Source organism: Cupressus sempervirens, chromosome 8, assembly GCF_028749045.1.
Source record: "Cupressus sempervirens isolate cs-2001-9-10 chromosome 8, ASM2874904v1, whole genome shotgun sequence".
Lineage (NCBI taxonomy): Eukaryota > Viridiplantae > Streptophyta > Pinopsida > Cupressales > Cupressaceae > Cupressus > Cupressus sempervirens.
Genome location: NC_143125.1, coordinates 330592700 through 330614230, shown reverse-complemented (window position 1 = coordinate 330614230; position 21531 = coordinate 330592700). Strand labels below are relative to the sequence as shown.

The 21531-nt window shown below is 34.9% G+C and overlaps 1 protein-coding gene across 4 annotated transcripts in view; it reads right to left on the bottom strand.

Annotated features, from left to right (window-relative positions):
* Nucleotides 1–249: 249 nt before the first annotated feature.
* CBSX3 (Cystathionine beta-synthase (CBS) family protein) overlaps nt 250–21531 on the bottom strand; it is a 33328-nt gene continuing 12046 nt past the window's right edge. For all 4 annotated transcript variants that reach the window (XM_089797579.1, XM_089797577.1, XM_089797576.1 and 1 more), the window contains exons 4-6: nt 1068–1141; nt 904–964; nt 250–796 (exon numbers count right to left, since the gene is read on the bottom strand). In XM_089797579.1, the coding sequence (XP_089653705.1) occupies nt 654–796; nt 904–964; nt 1068–1141 (278 nt within the window). In that variant the 3' untranslated portion in view covers nt 250–653. The remainder of the gene's footprint in view (nt 797–903; nt 965–1067; nt 1142–21531) is intronic.

The window sequence follows — 21531 nt, the reverse complement described above, 5'->3', positions numbered from 1 at the left end:
TAATGAAACATTTATAGTCATAATTAATATGACACTCATGTAATCTATGTGATCAAATGATTTGTCTTTCTATATGCAGTCATAATGCAATCTTATAAGTGCCCTTCCTTATACATACTATCAGGACCTTCCATAACAAACATGATAGAAACAATACTTATCACATAATAGGCCCAACAATATCAAATATTTGGGTAGTTAGCATAATCATTAGGTATTAGTAACCACAGATGTTACAGACTGCCAACATTAATAATCAACAAATTAAATAAACAAGTATTAGAACAGCTTTTCATCGCCATGCAAAGTCTGCAAGTTAACCATGAAATTTTTAAGCTTGTAGCAAAAGCATGGCAGTATTATCAATCTTATTGAATAACATAGCCACCATTAGATTTTCAAGCATTCATTGCTAATGAAATCCGATCAACATAAAGAAAACATTCCTCTTAATTAAATTTATACAACTTTCACTCCATCTATAATTCATACTAACTCTACATTGAAGTTTTCTCATTATTATCACATTCATCAGGTATTACAGATGTGACAAACCAAACAAACATCCCTACATAGCATTCTGTGCAACAATTAAGACGGCTTTTCATTTTCAAGTGAAGTCTGCATCCAAGCATCTGAGTTTTCATCATCATCTAGTATCCACCTTGGATATATGCATTAAGGCGTTTCAATTCCTCTCGGTGCTCATCCACCACTGCTCGGACAACATCTCCAATTGAGACCATTCCAATCATAGTCTTGCCCTCAAGAACAGGGATATGCCTGATACGATTATCTGATAAAAAGTAGAGAAAATCAATTATAACAATGCCCTCATCATCAGAAATCAAAAGCTCACTTCCACTGAAAAATTCAAAAAAAAAAAATAATAATAATATATACCTGACATAAGTTGCATTGCTTGCAATACCTTTGTAGTCGGTGTTACTGTGATAAGCTTATTCTGTGTTCGTTTACCCAAGAAAAATCAAAATACATCATATGCTCGCCAAGAATTAAAAGAATTAAAAAAATTTCAACTACAAAAAGCATGTCGGACAACATACTTCGTCAGTCATGATATCCCCAACTTTGGTTGTTTTCGAGGACCTTCCTTGCACAATGATCTTTCTGAGATAATCTACATGAGTGAGACAGATCAGTAAAACTTGAAATCCCTCTAAAAGCATTCTCGAAAACCATGATTTCCCATTATCCAAATTTACAGTCAGACAATCAATAGGGTGCAACCATGAACATACAGAAAAGTGAAATATCTAGAATTAAAAATATGTTCACTCCTTGGGTCAAAAAGTTAAAATGTACTTGAATTGCATTCATAGCCATAATGTATCAATTGCATCGGTGAGGTATTTTTTATCAGCTGCCAATTAAATGGCCGAAGTTCTGGTCACTGATTTTGTTCTCTTCAACTTCCTAGCTTGCTTTCAAGTTTGTCTAATCATATTGGAAATCATTATAACATAGAATATTCTATAAGATGCCAAAGATCACGAGATAGCATCATAACATTAATCCATAAGGAATTGGGAGCAACTGTACGTTAAAAACTAATAACTCCATTACTTTTTTATACGCTGACCTGAACCACAAAACTCCATTTGCTGCAATCTTACATCAACCAGAAGTCCATTTGGTATTGACTGGAAAAGACAATTTGAAACATTTTAAAGGTACAAAGCAGTCTAGTTACTGCCTTACAAATGTAAATACCATACATTGCCAAAGAAGAGCCAAACTGTTAAAGATTTGAATGTGACTTGAATGTTGGATAATAGAAAAAGAAAGGTTTCCACAGTACATAATAACAATTTCAGTGGTCTTCAGGAAAGACCTGTGTCAGAACCAATTATCCTCAAAATTCTGGGTTGAATTTAGAGCCAATCATCATGCAAAATAAACATTATGATTTAGAGAAATACACCCACAGGCTCCTAATAGAAATATCATATGTGGTGACTTTTAAAACTCTAATCGTGGTTGATCCTATCACCTGCCCCCTGAAAGCACAATCAATGCAATATAGTACTAACATAGGGAGGACCCTTCGCTAAGCCACTCCAACAAAAAATATAATAAAAACTCCCAATGGCCTTGAAAACAGGCAAGTATAACTAGTCAATTGCTATTCAAATTAGTTGATTAATCATACAAATCAATTTTAGAGCTAATTGGTAGGGAGGACCGATTATGACTAAAAAAAAGTCTTTCTCGCTAATCTTAGATTATTGCAGAAATTGGCAATCTAATGACTCATTCTTTTCCTTCTGTGTAATTCATTCCTCTAGATATAATCGTGATATTTTACAAAGAAACATGCTGTTTGGTTCTTTATCAAGTGGCTTTTTAATGTTGATTTCACAATGTAAGCTCCATTTATGCTAAGTTGCCAATGCTGATGCTGATGCAGATGCAATAATCAGATCCTCAAAAAAATTTGTTTTGGGTTTTGGATGCGTGTATACTGCATATTACTATATACATATGCAAAGAAATGCAAGAAATCTACAAAAATAAATCATTCCCTAGTATGACACTTCACTATTGGCATTGATAGTTCAACTTCAAACTTCAAGTAAGCAGATTAGCAAAAAAAGAGCAACAAAAGAATAAAATAAAGTGCAATTTAGCACATGCAAAAAGCAGATTTTAAGTCATTTTGGGCATTGGGAAGGCATCTGGGCTCGCGGATGCTCTCTGATGCTTCTGGATGCGCCCAGAAAGTGCCAACTGGGCCTGTGGATGATTGTGGAGGCTAGCAGACAAGGCAATCAGATATTGAAACTGAGCAGAAATTGAATGATGATGAAACTCTCAGTTTGGTTTGGCAACTGCTGAGAGCAATCAGGAGTTCTGCAAAGATTGGACAAACTGGAATTTGAAGGCTTTTGACTCCTCATCTCAATTTTCTAACATTTGTACTTTATTTTGGTGCCTAGGATGGACATGAGAAAGCCTTAAGAACACTGGAAACACACTGTCAGAGGATCAGCTCTCACTTGTATGTTCATTATGCTCAAAAATTTACTGTTTCGACTTATAAAACCAATAGTCCATGCATAGCTTCCAGCCACCAACTAATTAATAATAAATATCCCTGGACCCTATTTATTTGCCAACTAACTTTAATATGAAATTTAATTAAAATCATAGGCCCCCGGAAGATGAACATGACTTACCAGTAAATAAGTTTAAATTCTTTTCCTAATGGATTAATGGCAAAAACTATTGCTTCAGGTAGCTCCATGTTTTTTGTGAAATCGGTGACAATATCTGTTGACAGAAATTCTGGTTGCCATGATAATCTCTAGCAGTGGAGATGGTAATTTCAATATTCCCGCCTCTGCATACCCATTAAATGGTTGGCACTTACTGAAATGAAAATTTCACTATTTAAGGTGACACATGAGATGCATTGATTTTGTAACCCAATATCAAAGGAATTTGAACAATCTAAGGACTGATGATGTTTTCTCCAAAATTGTCTGTTTTATTAGTAATGATTCAAAACAAGTTTATAAAATCAAGAGCCAATCTTAGGTTTCTATGTACAAGATAACCTTCAGTGGATAATCTTCATACTTGAAAATGGTAATATTTAACACACAAATTCATGCTACCAATCCAAGATCAATAAACAGTATCTAGTGTGGGAATGATATTAGAAAAAGGATTTAATATTAATCCAAAGATGGAAGTTTGTGGAAGTGGTATTCTATTGGTATGTAGTGTAAAAACACCACAAAATGTCTGCATCCTATAATGAACATGGGCATGCATAATTGACAAAAGTAGTTATCAAATCTTTAGATTTTTGGTGTTGTGAGGTTTTCACATCATCGCCCCAAAATTTTGGGGACCCCCTTTTTTCTCGGTTGCCTTAAAAAGTTTTTCGGAGTTGTCCAAAAGTTTCCAATTTGAAAATTTTACACTTTGGACGCCTTCGGGCCAGGAGGGATGTGATCTGTCTTTTTCACCCCGTGTGAAACTTGATTTTCTGGAAAATGTAATTTTATCCTCGAGAGCCGGGGCAAACAAATTTCAAAAACAACGTTTTTTTTTCAATGGTTAGAACAATATTCGGCAGAATAAATTTGCAAATTTTTGGACTTGGACGGATTTTGGAAATTTGATATAATTGTATAAGCTTGAGCATTTTCAAAATGAAATTTTTTAGATTTAATTGTTTTGGAAAATCTTGAATTTTTCGGTACAAATGAAAATTTTGATAGCGAAATTGAAATTGGAAAATTGATTTTGAATGCCACAAAAAGGATTTATTTTGGTTAAAAAATTAAAATTGCATTGCAAAATTGAAAGTGGATTAAATTGCAAAATTTCATTAAATTGGTTGAAATATTGCTTAGGAGATTTTTAAATGTTGAAAGGAATTTGATAAATTAAAATTGAAAATCAATTTTAACTTGCTAAATTCGATTTTAATGATATTTTAATTGTCAAAACGTTGCTAAATGAAAATTTTGGCATCTCCTAAGTTTTCCTTGTTTTATTTTTGCAATTTTTTATCACAACCGGCAATTAAATGGGCTAATTTCACTTTGAGCTAAGTAATTTTAGCACGGCATTTAAATCTGAGCCATTAATGAAGGCATTAATTTAATTTTGCTTTCCTCTAGAGCAAGTCGACCAGCTTGGAGGGACATGAAAATTTTGGTATAAGAGGGCCCCCCCCCTCTCTCATCTCCTCATTCCATCTTCCTCCTCCTCATGTGTTGAGCAATTTTTCTCTAGAAGGGCAGCTTGCAAATTTAAGCGATTTTTTTTGGGCAGATTTTTCCTTGCTTGGTGGTATTTTTCTTCTTCCATTTTGGGCGAATTTCTCCCTTAGGCGATTTTTTGAGGGCAGATCTGAATTTTTCTTGCTTGGACAATTTTGTTGAGGTCTGATTTTCTTTCCAAAGGCTACGATTTCAACTTCCAGATTTGGGCGATTTTGTTGGTGAGGAGGCCATGTGATCCAAGGGTTTGATTTTGGCAAATGTGGATAATTTCAAGGAGGTCAAAATTCTGATTTTTGCTAAGGCATCATTATTTGCAACGAGGCTTGAAATTTCCGAAATCTGATCCGAATTTGAAGAGGACCTGATTATTGGTAAAGGCAGATTAAGGTAAAATTTTATTCATTTTAGAGGTAAAGATTGGTTTAAAGGCAGATTATATTCCTTGTTCTTGCTTGGTTCATTTCCCTTATATTCTTCTTGCATTCATCATCCACCACTTCATCATTCCATTGATAGGTTGAAGTTTGGAGAGATAAGTGTAAATTTCATGATAGGACACTTGGCAAGGCAGAAATAAGCTAGACCACCCTAGGTTGAAGTTGGGAGATATAAGTGTAGTCCATCCTAAGGTAATGAAGAGGTAGAAATAAGTGGCAGTCCCACCCCTAGGTTGAAAGTTGGAGATTGATAAATGTAGAGATAGGACTTTGCGAGGCAAAAATAAGCTAGATTCCATCGATAAAAAAAAAGTTGAAGATTGATAATTGTAGTCCATATCATTTAGAACGAAGGGGCAGAAATAAGTGTTTAAGATGGTAGATGTTAGTGCAAGCAAGAACCCAAAGGGAATAAATACCAAAAAAGACAAGGAAGACATGATGCCTAAGACCACCTTTTTCTCGAAAGTGAGGCGAATAAGTGATACCAATATTGGTATAGTGAACATGATACAGTTCAAAGACAAATTGACGGAAGGACAATCCCCCGTGGCAAAGAAGATCTACAAGAGCGAAATTGTACACCCGACGGCTTTTCCTCCTACCTTGCCTTGTCCGAAATTGGTAATGGAGTGTGCATCCCGATTTGATATTGTTACCAAATCCATCATTTTTTATGAAGGGAAGAGAGTGTTGGCCAACATTCGCAAACAAGTGGTCAAAGAAGCATTTAATATTCCCCAGTATAAAAGCATGACAGTGGTAATGATGGACCAAGCGGCTAAGTTATTTCAAGATAATCAAGAATCTTACTTCATTCATCTAAAGCAGAATTGGTTACACGAAGGCAAGAAGGGAGTTACCAGGTCATCAAAGCTCACCAAATCGGATTTCAAATCAGACTATGGCAATCTCATTGTGCTTCTCAGCCAAATCATGAGCTTAGCTCAAGGTATGCAATTCGAAAATTGGATGTACTTCTTTATTGATGAAATTGAAAATGGAAAGAGAAGATTTGGTTGGGCTAGGATTATAAGCAAAAATTTAGAATTGCAACTTACGACCATGCAAAATCAAAAGCAATATGTGGTCTTATCTTTTCTATCTGATTGCGAGATTATATGAAAACCCTGGACTTAGGAGTAATTGGCAATGGGTCGGGGCAATTTTTGGTGCATGAATGTTATCCACAGCTTCATTTGGACAACACCAAGGATTATTAAATATTTTATGATGCCTTTGCCATGAAGACAGTAAGGATATTACAAGGGACACTTGCTAAGAGGCTCTCATCAAAAGTGAAAGCAAAAGTTAAGAAGTATGGGAGTTGGTTCGTTCAATTTTTGCAATTCGCATACATTAGAGTAGTAGGAAGTACACTTTGTCCCAAGAGACTTCCAAGGTACCCACCCGACAAGGTAGTTTTGATGGAATTGGCTAGGCAACTTGAGCATTATGACAAAATGATGAAACTTAAAGGTGAGACAGGGATAACCTTCTCATTTGGAATTGGCAATGATAGTTGCCCCAATCCTGTCGCCTTTGCAGTTGCGGAGAAAGAATTAGAATGGTATCATCTAAGATGGTATAGAGCAAGGCAAGGATTCGATCCTAATAGTCTTATCAAGGCATCTCACGGAAATACATTTAAACATGTTCCTACTATAGAAGATTTTTGGGCCAATGACTAGGATGGCTTTCATGTGAGAAAGCTAGCTTTCTCAAGATTGTTAGTGAACATGATGAGGGCAATCAAATGGAAAAGTCTTGATATTCCCGATCAACTAGAAGATGATTAAAATGTGCCAAGAGAAGATAATGATACAGTGGATGGAATGGAGTTGAGTCCAGTGGATTGGGATGATCATCAGGATCCTTCCTTGGAGACAATTACAAGGACAGTTGATATGCACACCGAGTCATGGTACAATGCGAAGTTAAGGAAATTACGAAGTCAGAGGGTACGCCTTACTTATGAGAAGATGAAACCAAAGGAAAGTCCAACAGAGTTAGTCGAACAAAAAGGTGGAGGCAGTAGCCAGCAACAAAGAATAGTTAAGAGCAAGAAGAGAGGTTTGGAGGTTGAGAAAAGTAAAGAACATTAGGAACCTCCAGCAAAGAAGCAGAATGCAACACCGTCAAGGGAGAGCATAATCGAGGCTAGAGACCAAAGGGATAATTCAAGTGGACAAGAGGAGAACCTCAATGAGATAGAATTTGGATTAAGATTGGATGAGTTGGGGAAGGTTGTCATCAAGAAGAAACATTTGGGCACCCTTGCCTCTCTCAATGTCGTTGGATATGCGAAAGAATATGAGAAGAATCATGAGAAATCACTGCAAGCAGCAAGCAACATGGTGACAACTAAGCTCAAGATGAAACATACACTTTGCCCTCCCATGAAAGAAGTCAACGAAAAGCTAGCCAAGTTCATTGCTTTGGCTAAAAAGATGAAAGAAAGGGGTAGAATTATATTAGAAGATCGCTTGATGTAAGCCCAAGTGGCAAATTCTCCTTCTTCTTGGGTAGGATAGGTGTCTGATTCTGATTGGCTACCATTTTGGTGCCTTCTCATTGGTTGCCACTTTTCCTTTTTCTCATTGATCCATTGATGAGGTGGCATCTTCTCATTGGTCGATGGGGTGGCAACCCTAATTAGGGTTTCTAGGATCCAATCTGGATTGTTGGCTTTGCCTCTTAATCTCTACTATTGGTTGTAATTTTGGCCTCTATATAAGGCCATTTGCTCTCATTTGTAAAGGGTTGAAGAAAATTGTTGCTAAGATAATACCAAAATTGCTTCTCTTTATCATTGTTGTGACTTGCATGGTGATTAAGAACATTTGTTGTTATTGCATGGTTTCTACTTCCAAATAGTTAAAGTTAAATTTCCTTTGAAATTGTTAAAATAGATTTCATTTCAACAAAAGCTAGTAAGAGTAAGAGTAGATAGATAGTTGCATGGTGATATTAGTGGATGTTTGATAGGGATCTATAACTAGGCCACTAGTGTCCTAATGGCTTGTTAGGAAGCCTTGTGTGGTAATCTAGTCATTTTCCCTTGAATCATTGCATCTATGAAGGTAGAGCCATTGATTAGCTTTCATCAAATTCGATCCCCATCTATTTGCTAATCTTTCCATTCGTAGGAGTAGGAGTAGGGCAGTGAGTAGTTTAGTATTTGGAGCTTTGAGGAAGGAGGTTACGAAAAGCATCATTGGTAGACACACCCCCACCATCACCACCATCAACATTATCTGGCACTCGTATATTTTACAAACCCATCATCATCACCATCATCCAAAAACCCAAGTCATCTTGAGTGAACAACATAAGGCCGCATTCGTGATTACCAGCAAATAACATTGATATAACTGAGTTAGTATCGACAGGTGTAAGGAACATTGGAGTTTTTCTCATGTCTTCATGAGTATTAACTTTTCAAGAGAGGGATTGAGTGTTCGACATTCCATGTCAAGTATTCAATCGCTATATGTTATGTAGTGGTACAAAACTGACATCAAGAGTTGGTCCACACTTCCTAATGACAACCATTCCATAGGCTGTGTGTATCAAACCACATCACTAGAAAACCAACATTAAGTGCTGAACATTCAAAGTTGGTAGTGTCAAGACTCAAAACAATCTAATAGTATCGATAGGTGTAAGGAACATTGGAGTTTTTCTCATGTCTTCATGAGTATTAACTTTTCAAGAGAGGGATTGAGTGTTCGACATTCCATGTCAAGTATTCAATCGCTATATGTTATGTAGTGGTACAAAACTGACATCAAGAGTTGGTCCACACTTCCTAATGACAACCATTCCATAGGCTGTGTGTATCAGACCACGTCACTAGAAAACCAACATTAAGTGCTGAACATTCAAAGCTGGTAGTGTCAAGACTCAAAACAATCTAACTATTATAATGGACTTGTATACACTATATTGATAATGTATTTAAACGGGACAGCAGTCAAATTTCTAAATCTCTAAAAAGCTCTAGGAGAGGCAACTGGTAAGACCGTAATAGGATAATTGCTCCAACATTTACAAAATTCCATGGGAATTTATGATATGTATACCTAATTTTACAGTTTACCATAACATCAAAAAGAACAAGATATGACTGTTATATTATATGTATGACCAAATAAGGAGGAAATTTGTGATATACATGTCGTCCACAGATAATTCTAACGAGCCTTGCAAGCAAGTGAAATCGCACAGGTCACATCAAGCTATGCTCTTGTCCACAACTCAAAATATTTAAAATTTGAGTTTCAAGTATCAAGATCAAATCTCAAATTTTGTACTGAAAAAGAAGCTGACTAAAAGATGTAATTAAATAGGTGTGACTGATAAAAGATGCCCTAAGATCACATTATTGGAAGCTTTTGTTTAGATGGAAGAATGACTCTAAAATGGCTTTCTGAATTTAATCTCCAACAAGATGTTAAATAAGATTAATAAAATGCAACAAGAAAAACATACATAAGGAATACCTAAAGAATTGAAGCTATGCTAGATTACTGTATCCATCAGAAGTCATGGAAGGCATTCCCGGAAGCATTAAACTTAGGCCCCCTACTTGTCAGTGTATTGTCCCCCGAGCACTATTCGATTAATTGGACAGATGTACTCAAATGAATCCCTCCCTTCATGATGCCAATACCATTGTATCTTCTGAATATGGAAGTGTTAAGATTGAGAAATGTCAGAGCCATGGGAAGAAAAAAAAAAAGAAGCATGCTTCATATGCTGTTTCGACTAAAATTCCATCATATGGATTTGGGTCTAGGAATATCATAAATACCTGGGCCAGAATATGATTGGCACCAGAAAGCTCATAACACATTTCGTTATTTTTGTGTAAAAGGATATTAACCATGGGAATTCATTGCTGAGCAGAGATAAATGGATAAAGAACACTTCATTAATTTTTCTCTATTAATTAAGCAGATAAATGCTACAGTTTTCCTATGTTGGTTACTTCTTGTAATTCCCCCACTTTAAAATTTACCACAAAAAGGGAAAGCCAAATAGATGCTAACATAGACCCACTCTTGTGATGAAGAGACTAGTGAATCCATTGCAAAAGAAATAGAGAAAAAAATCCACCGTCTTTTGACATTGTGGATGATTTTTGCAAAAGAGATGAATTCCTGCAACCCAACACTTTTATCAATCTTGGTGGTTTATAAAAATACAGGACTAAAATGGAAATGTATGATATGAATTTCCTCATGACTATCTCCTCTTTTATAACAGCTACATCAATATAAATATTCATATATATAGCTGGACAAGTTCCCTAGAGACCTGCTCTGAATGCAAGTTAGACTACCTGGGATACATTTTCCTTGCCCAGGCCTGGAGCAGTCTGCATGTGCTTGACCTCACAAAGCCAGCAAAGCGCAACCATCACTTGCCCTCATACTTGTAGATTTACTAAACCTATGCTGACAAAGGTTGTCCATGAACATTTGTTCCAGCTGTTGGGATTAATGAGACAAAAATTAAAAATTACATGCAAAAAAAACCAATATCAGAAAAATAATAAACTGCACAAAAGAGAACACAAAACACAAAGATTTAACATGGTTCATCCAATCCTTGGGCTACATCCACCAAACAGGGAGTCCAATATTCTTATTATCCAATGATTACAACCTAATTACAGTCTATAATCCCTACAGCTCAATAATGCCGCTAGAAGCTACAATCTCATCATACATCATAAAATCCCTAAGCCTTTTTATACAAGATTTTTCCGCTTACAAAATTAGGGCTAGAATAAGCCAAACAATAGAAAAATATAACTCCCAGCAACTTTTACAATATTAAATGCATTTTTGGCTTCAGGGATGCTACCCCTCGACCCTGCCCTATATCACAATAGGGAGCGCACTTGGGGCCACTGACCCCAGGACCCTGTAAGGGGCGTTGCCCTTGAACCCCCTTGCCTAGTGCGCTGCCCTAGGAACCCACGAGGGGCATTGTCCCTTGACCCCTAGAGCTTGGGGGCACTGCCCCCAAACTCCCGTAGTAAAATATGGGGGGAAACTGCATTGAATGAAGTGGGGAAAAAATTAACCTCCACGTCTGATTAGGCTCCACATCACAAACACCAGCAATACCAGATGAAGATATTGTAGTCAAATGCACAAATTCTGATACACACATGAAGAGAACTCAAGGTAAGTAGAAAAATATATGGAATCACTAAGATATTCCTTGTTGATAACAACATAAATGAAATTATTAGAACTTCAGGTCTATGCTACAGACTGGGCTCAAGAGTCAATATTAATTGGCCATGTGCAAAGTTCCTCTATTCTACCCACAAGAGGGAAAAAGAAGTGACAATTTTGATATCCCCAAGATGGCCTTTTCTATTGTCAATTGAGCTCAGACAACCAATAATTGTGCAAAGGCTCGCTTGCCAACATTTATATTGAACAATGCAAAGAAGAGACCATAAACCAAAAAGACTAAAATCACAATGTTTCCAGGATGGGAACATCCCCCTGCCGTCCCACTTAGACCCCACTCTATAAGCAATGCTTAAGCTTGTGAATACCTATATTTAGGAATACAAAGAACATCATTATCTAGTGCTCAATTTTGGGAAAGCAAAAACTTCCATAAATTGACTTCTATCAAGTATTTTAAAATGATTGAATCTTTACAATACAAGGACTTCCAATGCACTCTTGCCCAAGAGTAAGCTAGACAAAGTTTATGCTTATTCCAGATTCAAGATTATTTGTACATATTGTTTATAAGAAGACTTCATGGAGCCATAGTTCACTTTAACATGAACGCAAACAGTGTCCTCAAGACTACACCACCTGAATCGAGAAACCAAATATCATTTCTTGAAGATTCACCATGTGTCCATATAGGTTATGCTAGGAGCTACTATATAGTAATATATTGTATCAAACTGTCATATTTCTAGTGTTTGGAAACAAGGAGAAACCATATTGCCCAAGGACAATTTGCAATGTCCTCAAATTGGAGTATAGCTAGTTTTTGTCCCAAAGCAACAATTCCAAAACAAAATTTGTTTACAAATAGTATTCTATAATTAAACATTGATAGCTGAAACATATAAAGTAAATAAGCAATTAAATTTAATAACATCTCACATGTGGATCTAATTTATAGTTTTCTTTCCAATTACTATATACAAATATCAAACTCTCATATTTTCTAGTGTTTGGAAACAAGGAGAAACCATATAGTCTAGGGGGCATTTGTAATATCCTCAAATTGTGCTATACCTGATTTTTGCCCCAAAGTAACAATTGCACAAAAAAAATTGTTTACAAATAGTGTTCTATAATTAATCATATGATAGCTGAACAATATAAAGTAAATAAGCAATTAAAGTAAATAACATCTCACATGTGGATCTACGTCATTGTTTTCTTTCCAATAATCAACCACAGTAGGGGTTGAGGAGAAGAGTGTGATAGGGTGTTCAGAACATTCACCGCAACTAAGTCCGACGATGTGATACAACACCCCTTGGCCCACAAGTGGTAGGAACCTCATCCATACAACATGAGGTCACCTACTTAGAAGATGAACCCGTCTTTGCACTCCCTACTTGTGTCTCCATATATGAGTGTTTTCCTTCTTCAGTTCACTTCCGACAACCAATCACCGAAGAGATTGGAGAGAAAGGCATAATAGGGTACCCAGAACATTATCTCAACTGAGTCCAAGAACGTGATATGACACCCCTTAACCTAGAAGTGGCATAAATATTGCCCATCCAACATTGGGTGGCCTACATAGAAAGGGAACCCGTCTCTGCCCTCCCTACTTGTATATATTTACTCGCCTCTACATGAGTGTTTGTAGGAGAATAAGTAACTTCAATAAATACATAAAGAACCTAGATTGATTAGCGTTTCACATTAGTAACTATACCAAAATACATGAGATTATATATTAAATAATATCATCAGAATGCACACCACAATACATTCTACAGTTCTACAACACAAGATTGCTGTATCTTGCAATACAGATTGCTTATATCCAAGACTGATCCGATCAAATTCCTTGATGCCTCTCCTAATGCATTGGTACTCTTTATACCTTGTAAGGATAAGGTGTCACACTCCACCTTTCAAGGGATGGTACTTTTCAACATTAGTCACCTTTTTTATTAATTATCATATCACATGAATCACTGGTCATTGATTATTAATAGGGATTTCTGCATTGCAGATAATCACACCCTTTTAAAATTGCTTCTTTAGCCACATGCTTGTTCATCTAGCATGGCTCTTTGAAAATCGTTTTTACAACTGTTTTGTTAAGACTCCAAAATTGCTTATCAAGGCAAAGAGATTTGTCAACTCCCCTGTCGGACCTAATATCAGAAAGTTGTGATGTCTTATAAATATGAGACTTTTCTGATCAGGTGCATATCAGAATTTATTTTTATTTTGTTTTAGGGAGAGTAAGAGAAGGTAGGTATGACAGGGTCATTACACAATTTTATTGTTTTCTGCTTGTGTTGAATCTTAACAGCTCCAATTAGTTTCCAGAACCTTTAGAAAACTCACCCTTAATCCTCAGGGGATCGGCCAACAATTCAATACTTACCCAAAAATAACTTGTAACTATTAGCCCTAATTTTTCTAGAGTTAAGGTAGAAAAGTTACAACTATTAGGAAAAGATACCATGCTGCTATTGCCCAAGAATTGATTTAAGTTACCCATGTAGGTCTATTACAATATTCACTCAGTATGCTACAGGATATAGCTTGCATATATGATGGTGGTTGACCAATTCGTCCAATGAAATAACTAGATTTGTTCTATGTTATAATTTATTAAATGACAGTGGTTGACCAGTTCAGCCAATCAGATATTATCAAACACCAAGTTCTCAGTTCGGATTCCAGTTCAAAGTTGGGTTCAAAATTTGTTCAATTTTTTTGGGGGGTGGGTTTGAGTTTGTCCCAAGAAAAACATAAGTTTTTTTTCAAAATGTGTGTATGTACACACGAATGTGATCGTGTGTGTGTGTGTGTACATGTGTGAATGCATGTGTCTATTGTGTGTGTGAGCGCACGCTGCAGCAGCAAACAAGTGCAAAGACCACTTTGCTAATGTTGGGAATAATAATTCACAACACACAACTGGGGAGGTGGGTGAATCAGTTGTGTAACACTTGAAACATTAAATCATTCACCGATATATAGATCTGAAACATAAATTGGAAACAATAAGAAATAGCACCATAACATAACACTAGATTTTTTGAAGTGAAACCCTGTTAGGAGAAAAACCACAGTGGGGATCAAAACCACTAGATAATGTACTAGCACATATAAAACCATATTAAAGGTTGGCGAAGAATGCAAATGCATTCAGGCACTCATCTACAGCTTACTGCTCAAAATAAACTTGATTGGACAAAAATCCAATTACAATAAGAGTAACAACTTAGAATGTGGGCAACAACGCAAAAACTAGACTATAATCCATTGTGGACAACAATCCACTAAAAGAGTGAACTAATAGCATCAACTATTCCAATACAGTTCCAACAAAGTACATCAATGGATTCCAAACACGCATCTTCACAAAGATCACTAAACTTCGGTCAATAACTTTCTTTTGATCCACATACGTAATCTCAGCTCCGCATCACTCATGTCTCATCCCATCATGCACTTAAATTCACTAATCAATTCCTTCTTATATACAAGTCCTCAACTCCCCATTAGGTTGGCCTAATAAGGATTACTTTAAAAAATAAATCACAACCATTGCAATTATCATGAATATAATCTCATTAATTTTCCCACACACCACAACTAATAATCACGCTCATTAATCCGATCAGCATATTTCAAGACCAAGTCAGCCAGGAAACATGACATTGTTGTCTATCAAAAGAAAAAAATGACTACTCAGATTCCTCGATGAATGAATCCAAAAATGAATATACATCCATGTCAAGATAACAAAACCAGCTTAGCAAAGCACAATTCAGCTCCATTGATACGTTCCTAAGGAAATACTGTACCACTGTCTAGAACAGTTCTCAGATAAACTGTCAGCGACCAATCTAAGATAAATTCATTATAACTTTTACAAATGAAAACATTAAAATCTACAATGATAAACATATCATCTCAACCCATCCAAGATCATAATCCGATGATGGCAACTACTCATCATCAAAATTGTGTCTTTGTCAAATCAATTAATTGCAAATACCAACTTAGAAAGTCTGTATGATCTCTGTCTGATAAACATGTAAGTTGACATCAATGACAAAACATTAATGCCAAACATAACTAGCAACAATTCCACCAATAATCATCCAACAATTTCCCCCTTTGGCCTTGATGGCAACATATGATGTGAAAAACCGATCAATGCACAAAACTACATCATTATCTTTCAAGGACTGACAAAACCTTCCAAACCCAAAGAGAAACCTTTCTCTACAATAGAGTAACTTTGTGTTTTTCACATATACCTCTTTCCTTTTGACATCAATGGCAAAGACACGTTCACACCTTAACATATCTCCCAAAAGTTAAAGTGCACAAACTAAATCAACAACTCAAACCAACTACTCCCCCTTTGGAGCAACTCTAAAACATCTCTAGATGGATCATAAGGTTGTTAAGACCGCTGAACTGATGCATCCTTGCATCATCTAGTTCTGAAAAGGAGGGGCCACCACCCCAAGCATACCTTTGAGATATTCAAAGGCATCTTTAGGTAAGGGCTTTGTGAGAATGTCTGCAATTTGTCCCTTGGTAGCCATATACTTCGGCTTTACTTCCTTTTCATTCACCTTCTCCCTTAAAAAATGGTACTTGAATTATATATGCTTTGTCTTCAAATGCAACACTGGATTCTTTGAAATGTTTATAGCACTTGAATTATCACAATGAATAGTGAGAGGTTTATTATAAATAACTCTGAAATCCTTCAGCATTTGCTTCATCCACACAACTTGAGCGCAATTAATAGCAGCAACAACATATTCAACTTTAGCAGTAGATTGTGAAATGCAATCGTGTTTTTTACTCAACCATAAAAATAGTCATCTTCCCAAAAAGAATGCTTCACCACTAATGTGTTTTCTACCATCACAACATTTCCTGCACAGTCTGCATCAGTGTATGCATGAAGTGTAAAGCCATTATCTCTGTCATACCATAATCCAAAATCCACTGCACCCTTCAGATATCTGAATATCTTTTTAACAGCAGCAACTTGTGATTCCTTTTGTTCAACTTGAAATCTTGCAACAATTCCAACAGCATTTGGTATGTCAAGTCTTGTATACATTAGATATTGCAATCCACCAATCATTGATCTGTACCTAGTCTAATTAGCACTCGTTGAATCATCTTTAGTCAATTTACACCATAGAACCATAGGTGTTGCCTAGTTTTGAACTATGTTCCCCCAAGTCTCCGGTACGAGGACGATGGGACGAGTTTTCGGGACAGCAAATTTTTTTGGTGATTTTGGCGACAGTGGGGCACGGCTATATATATATATATATATATATATATATATATATATATATATATATATATATATATATGGAAATTTTAAAATTTACATTGAAATTTACAAATATACATGTCATTCATATGAAACTAAGCACAAATCATGTCATTTAAACATTATAAAACCATAACATACAACATTTGAATGCCATCTAGGAAATAATATCCGATTTCAACTCAATTGTCAAAATGCATATCAATATCAGTGAACAATATCATAATGATAAACATGATAAATCTGAAAATCTAAATCTAAATATGCCTAAAGCTATACGCCCAAAGGCTAGAGGGCTGTCATAAAGTAATAAGTATCAATGTATCATAATCATGTTCACGTTCAACATAAAAAAACATAACATAGAAAAATGAAGCAGACTATTGCTCCTATTCCGCCTCTACTGCGTTTAGAGGGGCAGGGCCCACATCAGCGACCTAGTAAGGAGTCTTAAAATTATATTTTAATATTCACTTTTTAATTTTTTTGCATTAAAAAAAAATTGGGGACGGCTGGCCATACCTGGTACGGTTGGGGGACGTCTAAGCATCCCCTTGTAATTTGTCTTTTTTGGGGACGGCTTGGGGACGTCCCATAACCGCCCCCTGTCCCCAAGACGTCCCCGTTTCCAAAACTTCTATTTTAAAGTTGGGTATGTGTCTCCACGGAACATAGGTTTTGAATGTCCCATACCAAATTTCTTTAGTAATTCCTTAACATATTTGAAATGTGATATAAAAATTCCTATCTCAGTTTGAGTAATTTGCAAACCAAGAAAGAATTTCATCTAACCATAGCAGGTTCTTGTTTTAGAAGGACCACATAGATCTATATGAACCAAATCTAAAATCCCATTTGCAGCATATGTCTTGCTCTTGAAGGTAGATCTTATTTTCTTTCCTATCATATATTCCTTACAAATTGCATTAGTAGGCTTCATCAACTTCGTTAAATCTCTACCAATATTAAGTGAACTTATCTTCACATTGTCATCAAGATTTACATGACAATCTCTTATGGCATAGCCAACTGTCATCAATCTTAGAACCCAAACATCTCTTATCCGCAGAATTCAAATGGAAAACATTACTTTTGGTCTTTGTTCCAGATGCAATCTCTAGACCCAATTCATTTGCAATAGTACACATTCCATCTTTGAATTGTAAATTGTAACCTTTGTCAACAAATTGTCCACATTCAAAGGGTTATGCTTTACTCAATCAACAAATAGAACATCATCAATATTATTATTTCCATCAAGTGATATAGAGTTTTTTCCTTTGATAAAACAAGGAGTGTTATCACCAAATCTAACAACACCATCATCATATTAATCAAGCTTCACAAATCTACTGAGATCTCTTGACATATGATGTGAACATCCAATATTTATTATCCACTCATCTTTCTTTTCAACATGAGTAACTAGGGCTTTTTTTAATCATAGGAGTCTCATCTTTAATACCAATAAAAACAATTTCATCCTCACTTTTCTCAAATCCATCATCAATAGCACCTTCACCAGCAGCATAATAACATTTCTTCTGATATCTAGGCTTATGCTAAACAAATCTGTCAAGAGGTCTTGATGCAAAACAACCAAATCCTATTACATGAAAAATATTTCAGAGGCAACTTTCCTTCATACTTACCTTCTCCTCTTGCTACTCTTTCGGTGATCAAGGCTTCTAGCTCTTCCATCTTTCTTTCCTCTTCTTCAGTTTCTTCACATTCCTTAGCATATCTACCAAATCTTGCAGAACTTGTAGAACATGAAGAGCTATCCTAATCAATGTTTTCTTATCCTTAGAAATAGCAGCTTTAAATGCATATTCAACTTTAGATAAAGCATCTCCTAATTTATTCATTTCAAAGTCATGTAGCTTACCAACCAATGTTTCTCTTGTCATACTGTAGATAGGTATGATTTCCTCAACAGCGGTAACTTTAGTATCATAGAATGATGGCAAGGATCCCAATATCTTTGATACAATCTCATCTTTAGTAACAGTTCCTCCAGCACATCTGATAGCACATATAATCTTTGTTAGCTTTTTAAGGTAAGTTTTGATTGTCTCATCTTCACTTATCCTCAAGGATTACAACTATCCTTTAAAACTTTGTAACTTGGCTTATTTCACAAACTCATCTACTTCATAAAGTGATTCTAATTTTGTCTGGACCTCATGAGCAATTGCAAACTCCATGACATTAGTAAATTCGGGATCAATCAAAGCACTAAATACTACTTCCTTGGTAACCATGTTGCGGTGGAATTTCTTCATTTCAACTTCAGTTGCTTTGTGTAGACCATTAGGAGGTATGTAAGGCTTCTTTGTTATGTTCCAATGCTCTATTCCCATGCAGATCAGGTGAGTCGTCATCCTTCCTTTCCCCAGTGCATAGTTCCATCAAACGTAATACTCTCCTTCTTGAAGGCCATTACAGATCTTCTCAAATTGTGTAATACACCCTCTAATAATGAAGGTAATATTAGATCAAAAACCCCAGTCAATCTAATCATGAATACATCAAATAATAGAACTCCAAAGAGACAATATTTATAACTAACTTATAAACTAAGGGATTGTGATAACCCTAATTATAATAAGCATTTTAAAAACAATTGATTATTAGATAATTAAAAATAATATATATTTATATGACATAATTAGACATTAATCAAATAATTATATAAAAGATATTAATTAATATCAATTGATCAAATAACTAAATATAATTTAATTAATTAATTACTAACCAACCAAACTGAATATTAGTTACCTAAAACTAACCCCTAAAACACATTAACAAACCAATAAATAAAATATAAGTCACACGACAGCCTCGTTGGCTGATATGGACAAAGGATACGACCCCCTTGGGAGTACGAACACTATTTTGTCAACCGAAGGAGTATAAAATGTAGAGATAAGGATCGAAAAACAGAGAAAAAATGTATACAAAATGGACATTATAATATATTAGTTTTAAACTATAAATACCCCCTCATAGTAAAGGAGATAGAACAGATGGGAATAAAAGAAATATAAAGGCTGATGGAGCTAGCCATGTGAGAGTTTATATGGAAGAAAAGCATTAGAAAGGCTTTTTGGATAATCTATAAAGCAATCAATTGCCCTTAAGAAGATATAAGTCAGCCATACATGGAAAAAAGTGAAGGAAGATAAAATAAAGATATAAAAGGTAAATCCCAAGGTTTGAATATATTTTAATTTCTATACATCAATTTTGATATTTTATTTCTATATTAAATAAAGTATTATGTTATTTCATATAAAGGTGACTAATTATGTTATTATTATTAAACATATAAAATGAAGAGTTGTGTTATGGTGATTTAAGATATATAAATCATATTTACACTTAAAATCCTTTGTTTGATTGGTCAATGCCTATTATCCTGGGCATTAATCCTATTTTTTAGAATTGGAAAATTTAGAAAGAAAAATAATTCAAAAGAGTTTCATTGATATTTTATACAAACTTTTGCCACATGTCAAATCAGTGTCAAAGGGAACTGGATACGGCTGAATTAATTTAATGGCTACTATCTGCATCTCGTTTTGAAAAATCACCAGAAAATTCTCCAAACTGAGTTTGGATTTCATTATTTGCACTCATCCTCTGTATTGGCCTCCACAGACCATGCACTGTTATTGTTTTCAGCCCGCCCAAGAAATCTTTTTCTATTGCTGAAACAACACAATTCCATTCTACATCACTGCTGCTTCTTCATGTACAGAAATTTCATGACTGTCTCACAGTCGATGACAACGCTGCTTGTCAATTCTCTCCCAATAGTCCATAAGCATACCCATCCTGAGGACTTAGCCTTCTGAATTTTTCTGATGCTGAAAATTTGCTTAAAATCTGTGTTAATCATAAAATCGTGAATTGAAGGTTGAATCAAAGGTTCTAAATGTGACCTAATCCAGAAAAATTAATCGTAACCCCATGAATTTGATGGCAAATTAATATTTATATGATCTTCATTTAAGCAGTTCCTGATCCTGACATCAATTGAATGATTTGAGAATATTTTGCAATCACTATTTAAGAGATTTCTAAATATTTGTTCTAAATTTAAATATTGTATAAGAGTACATCATTTAGAAGTTTCCATGACATATAAAAGACCTATTGAACATAAGGATTATAAATATGTTCAAATTTTGAAATATATGAGATTCAAAAATGTTTGTATCAAGTATTTATAATTTCTTTATAAATAATTAATAAATTAAATATTTTCATTACTAACTTTAAGGGAATTTAAAATTCTATTATTTTTTATTAGAAAGTATAATTATAGAATATTTAAAACTACAAATTCAACATAAATTATATTTTTTAATAAATACAAATGAACTTCAAATAAAAAATAAAAAATAAAAAATAAGTAAATCATAAGAATGTGATAGATTTCAGATTAATTACTATTGCTTGAGTTCATTCTCCCTCTCAATCTGCCAAGTATCAAAGCTTTCAACTTTTATTTTGCTCTTCAATCTCTATCTTGTTCCACCATTTGTAAAGAAGCATCTTTAAAATACAAATATAGTAAAGAGCCAATTAAAATTGTATTACTATATATTGATGTCAATTATCAATTCTAATTAAAAACTAATATACAAACTATTTTTATGGACCAATTATACCTAAAATGTCTGAACACATTATTGTACAATTTATATTTTCTTTTATATTTCTAATTATTTTCTTTATAACTTTAATTCCAATTT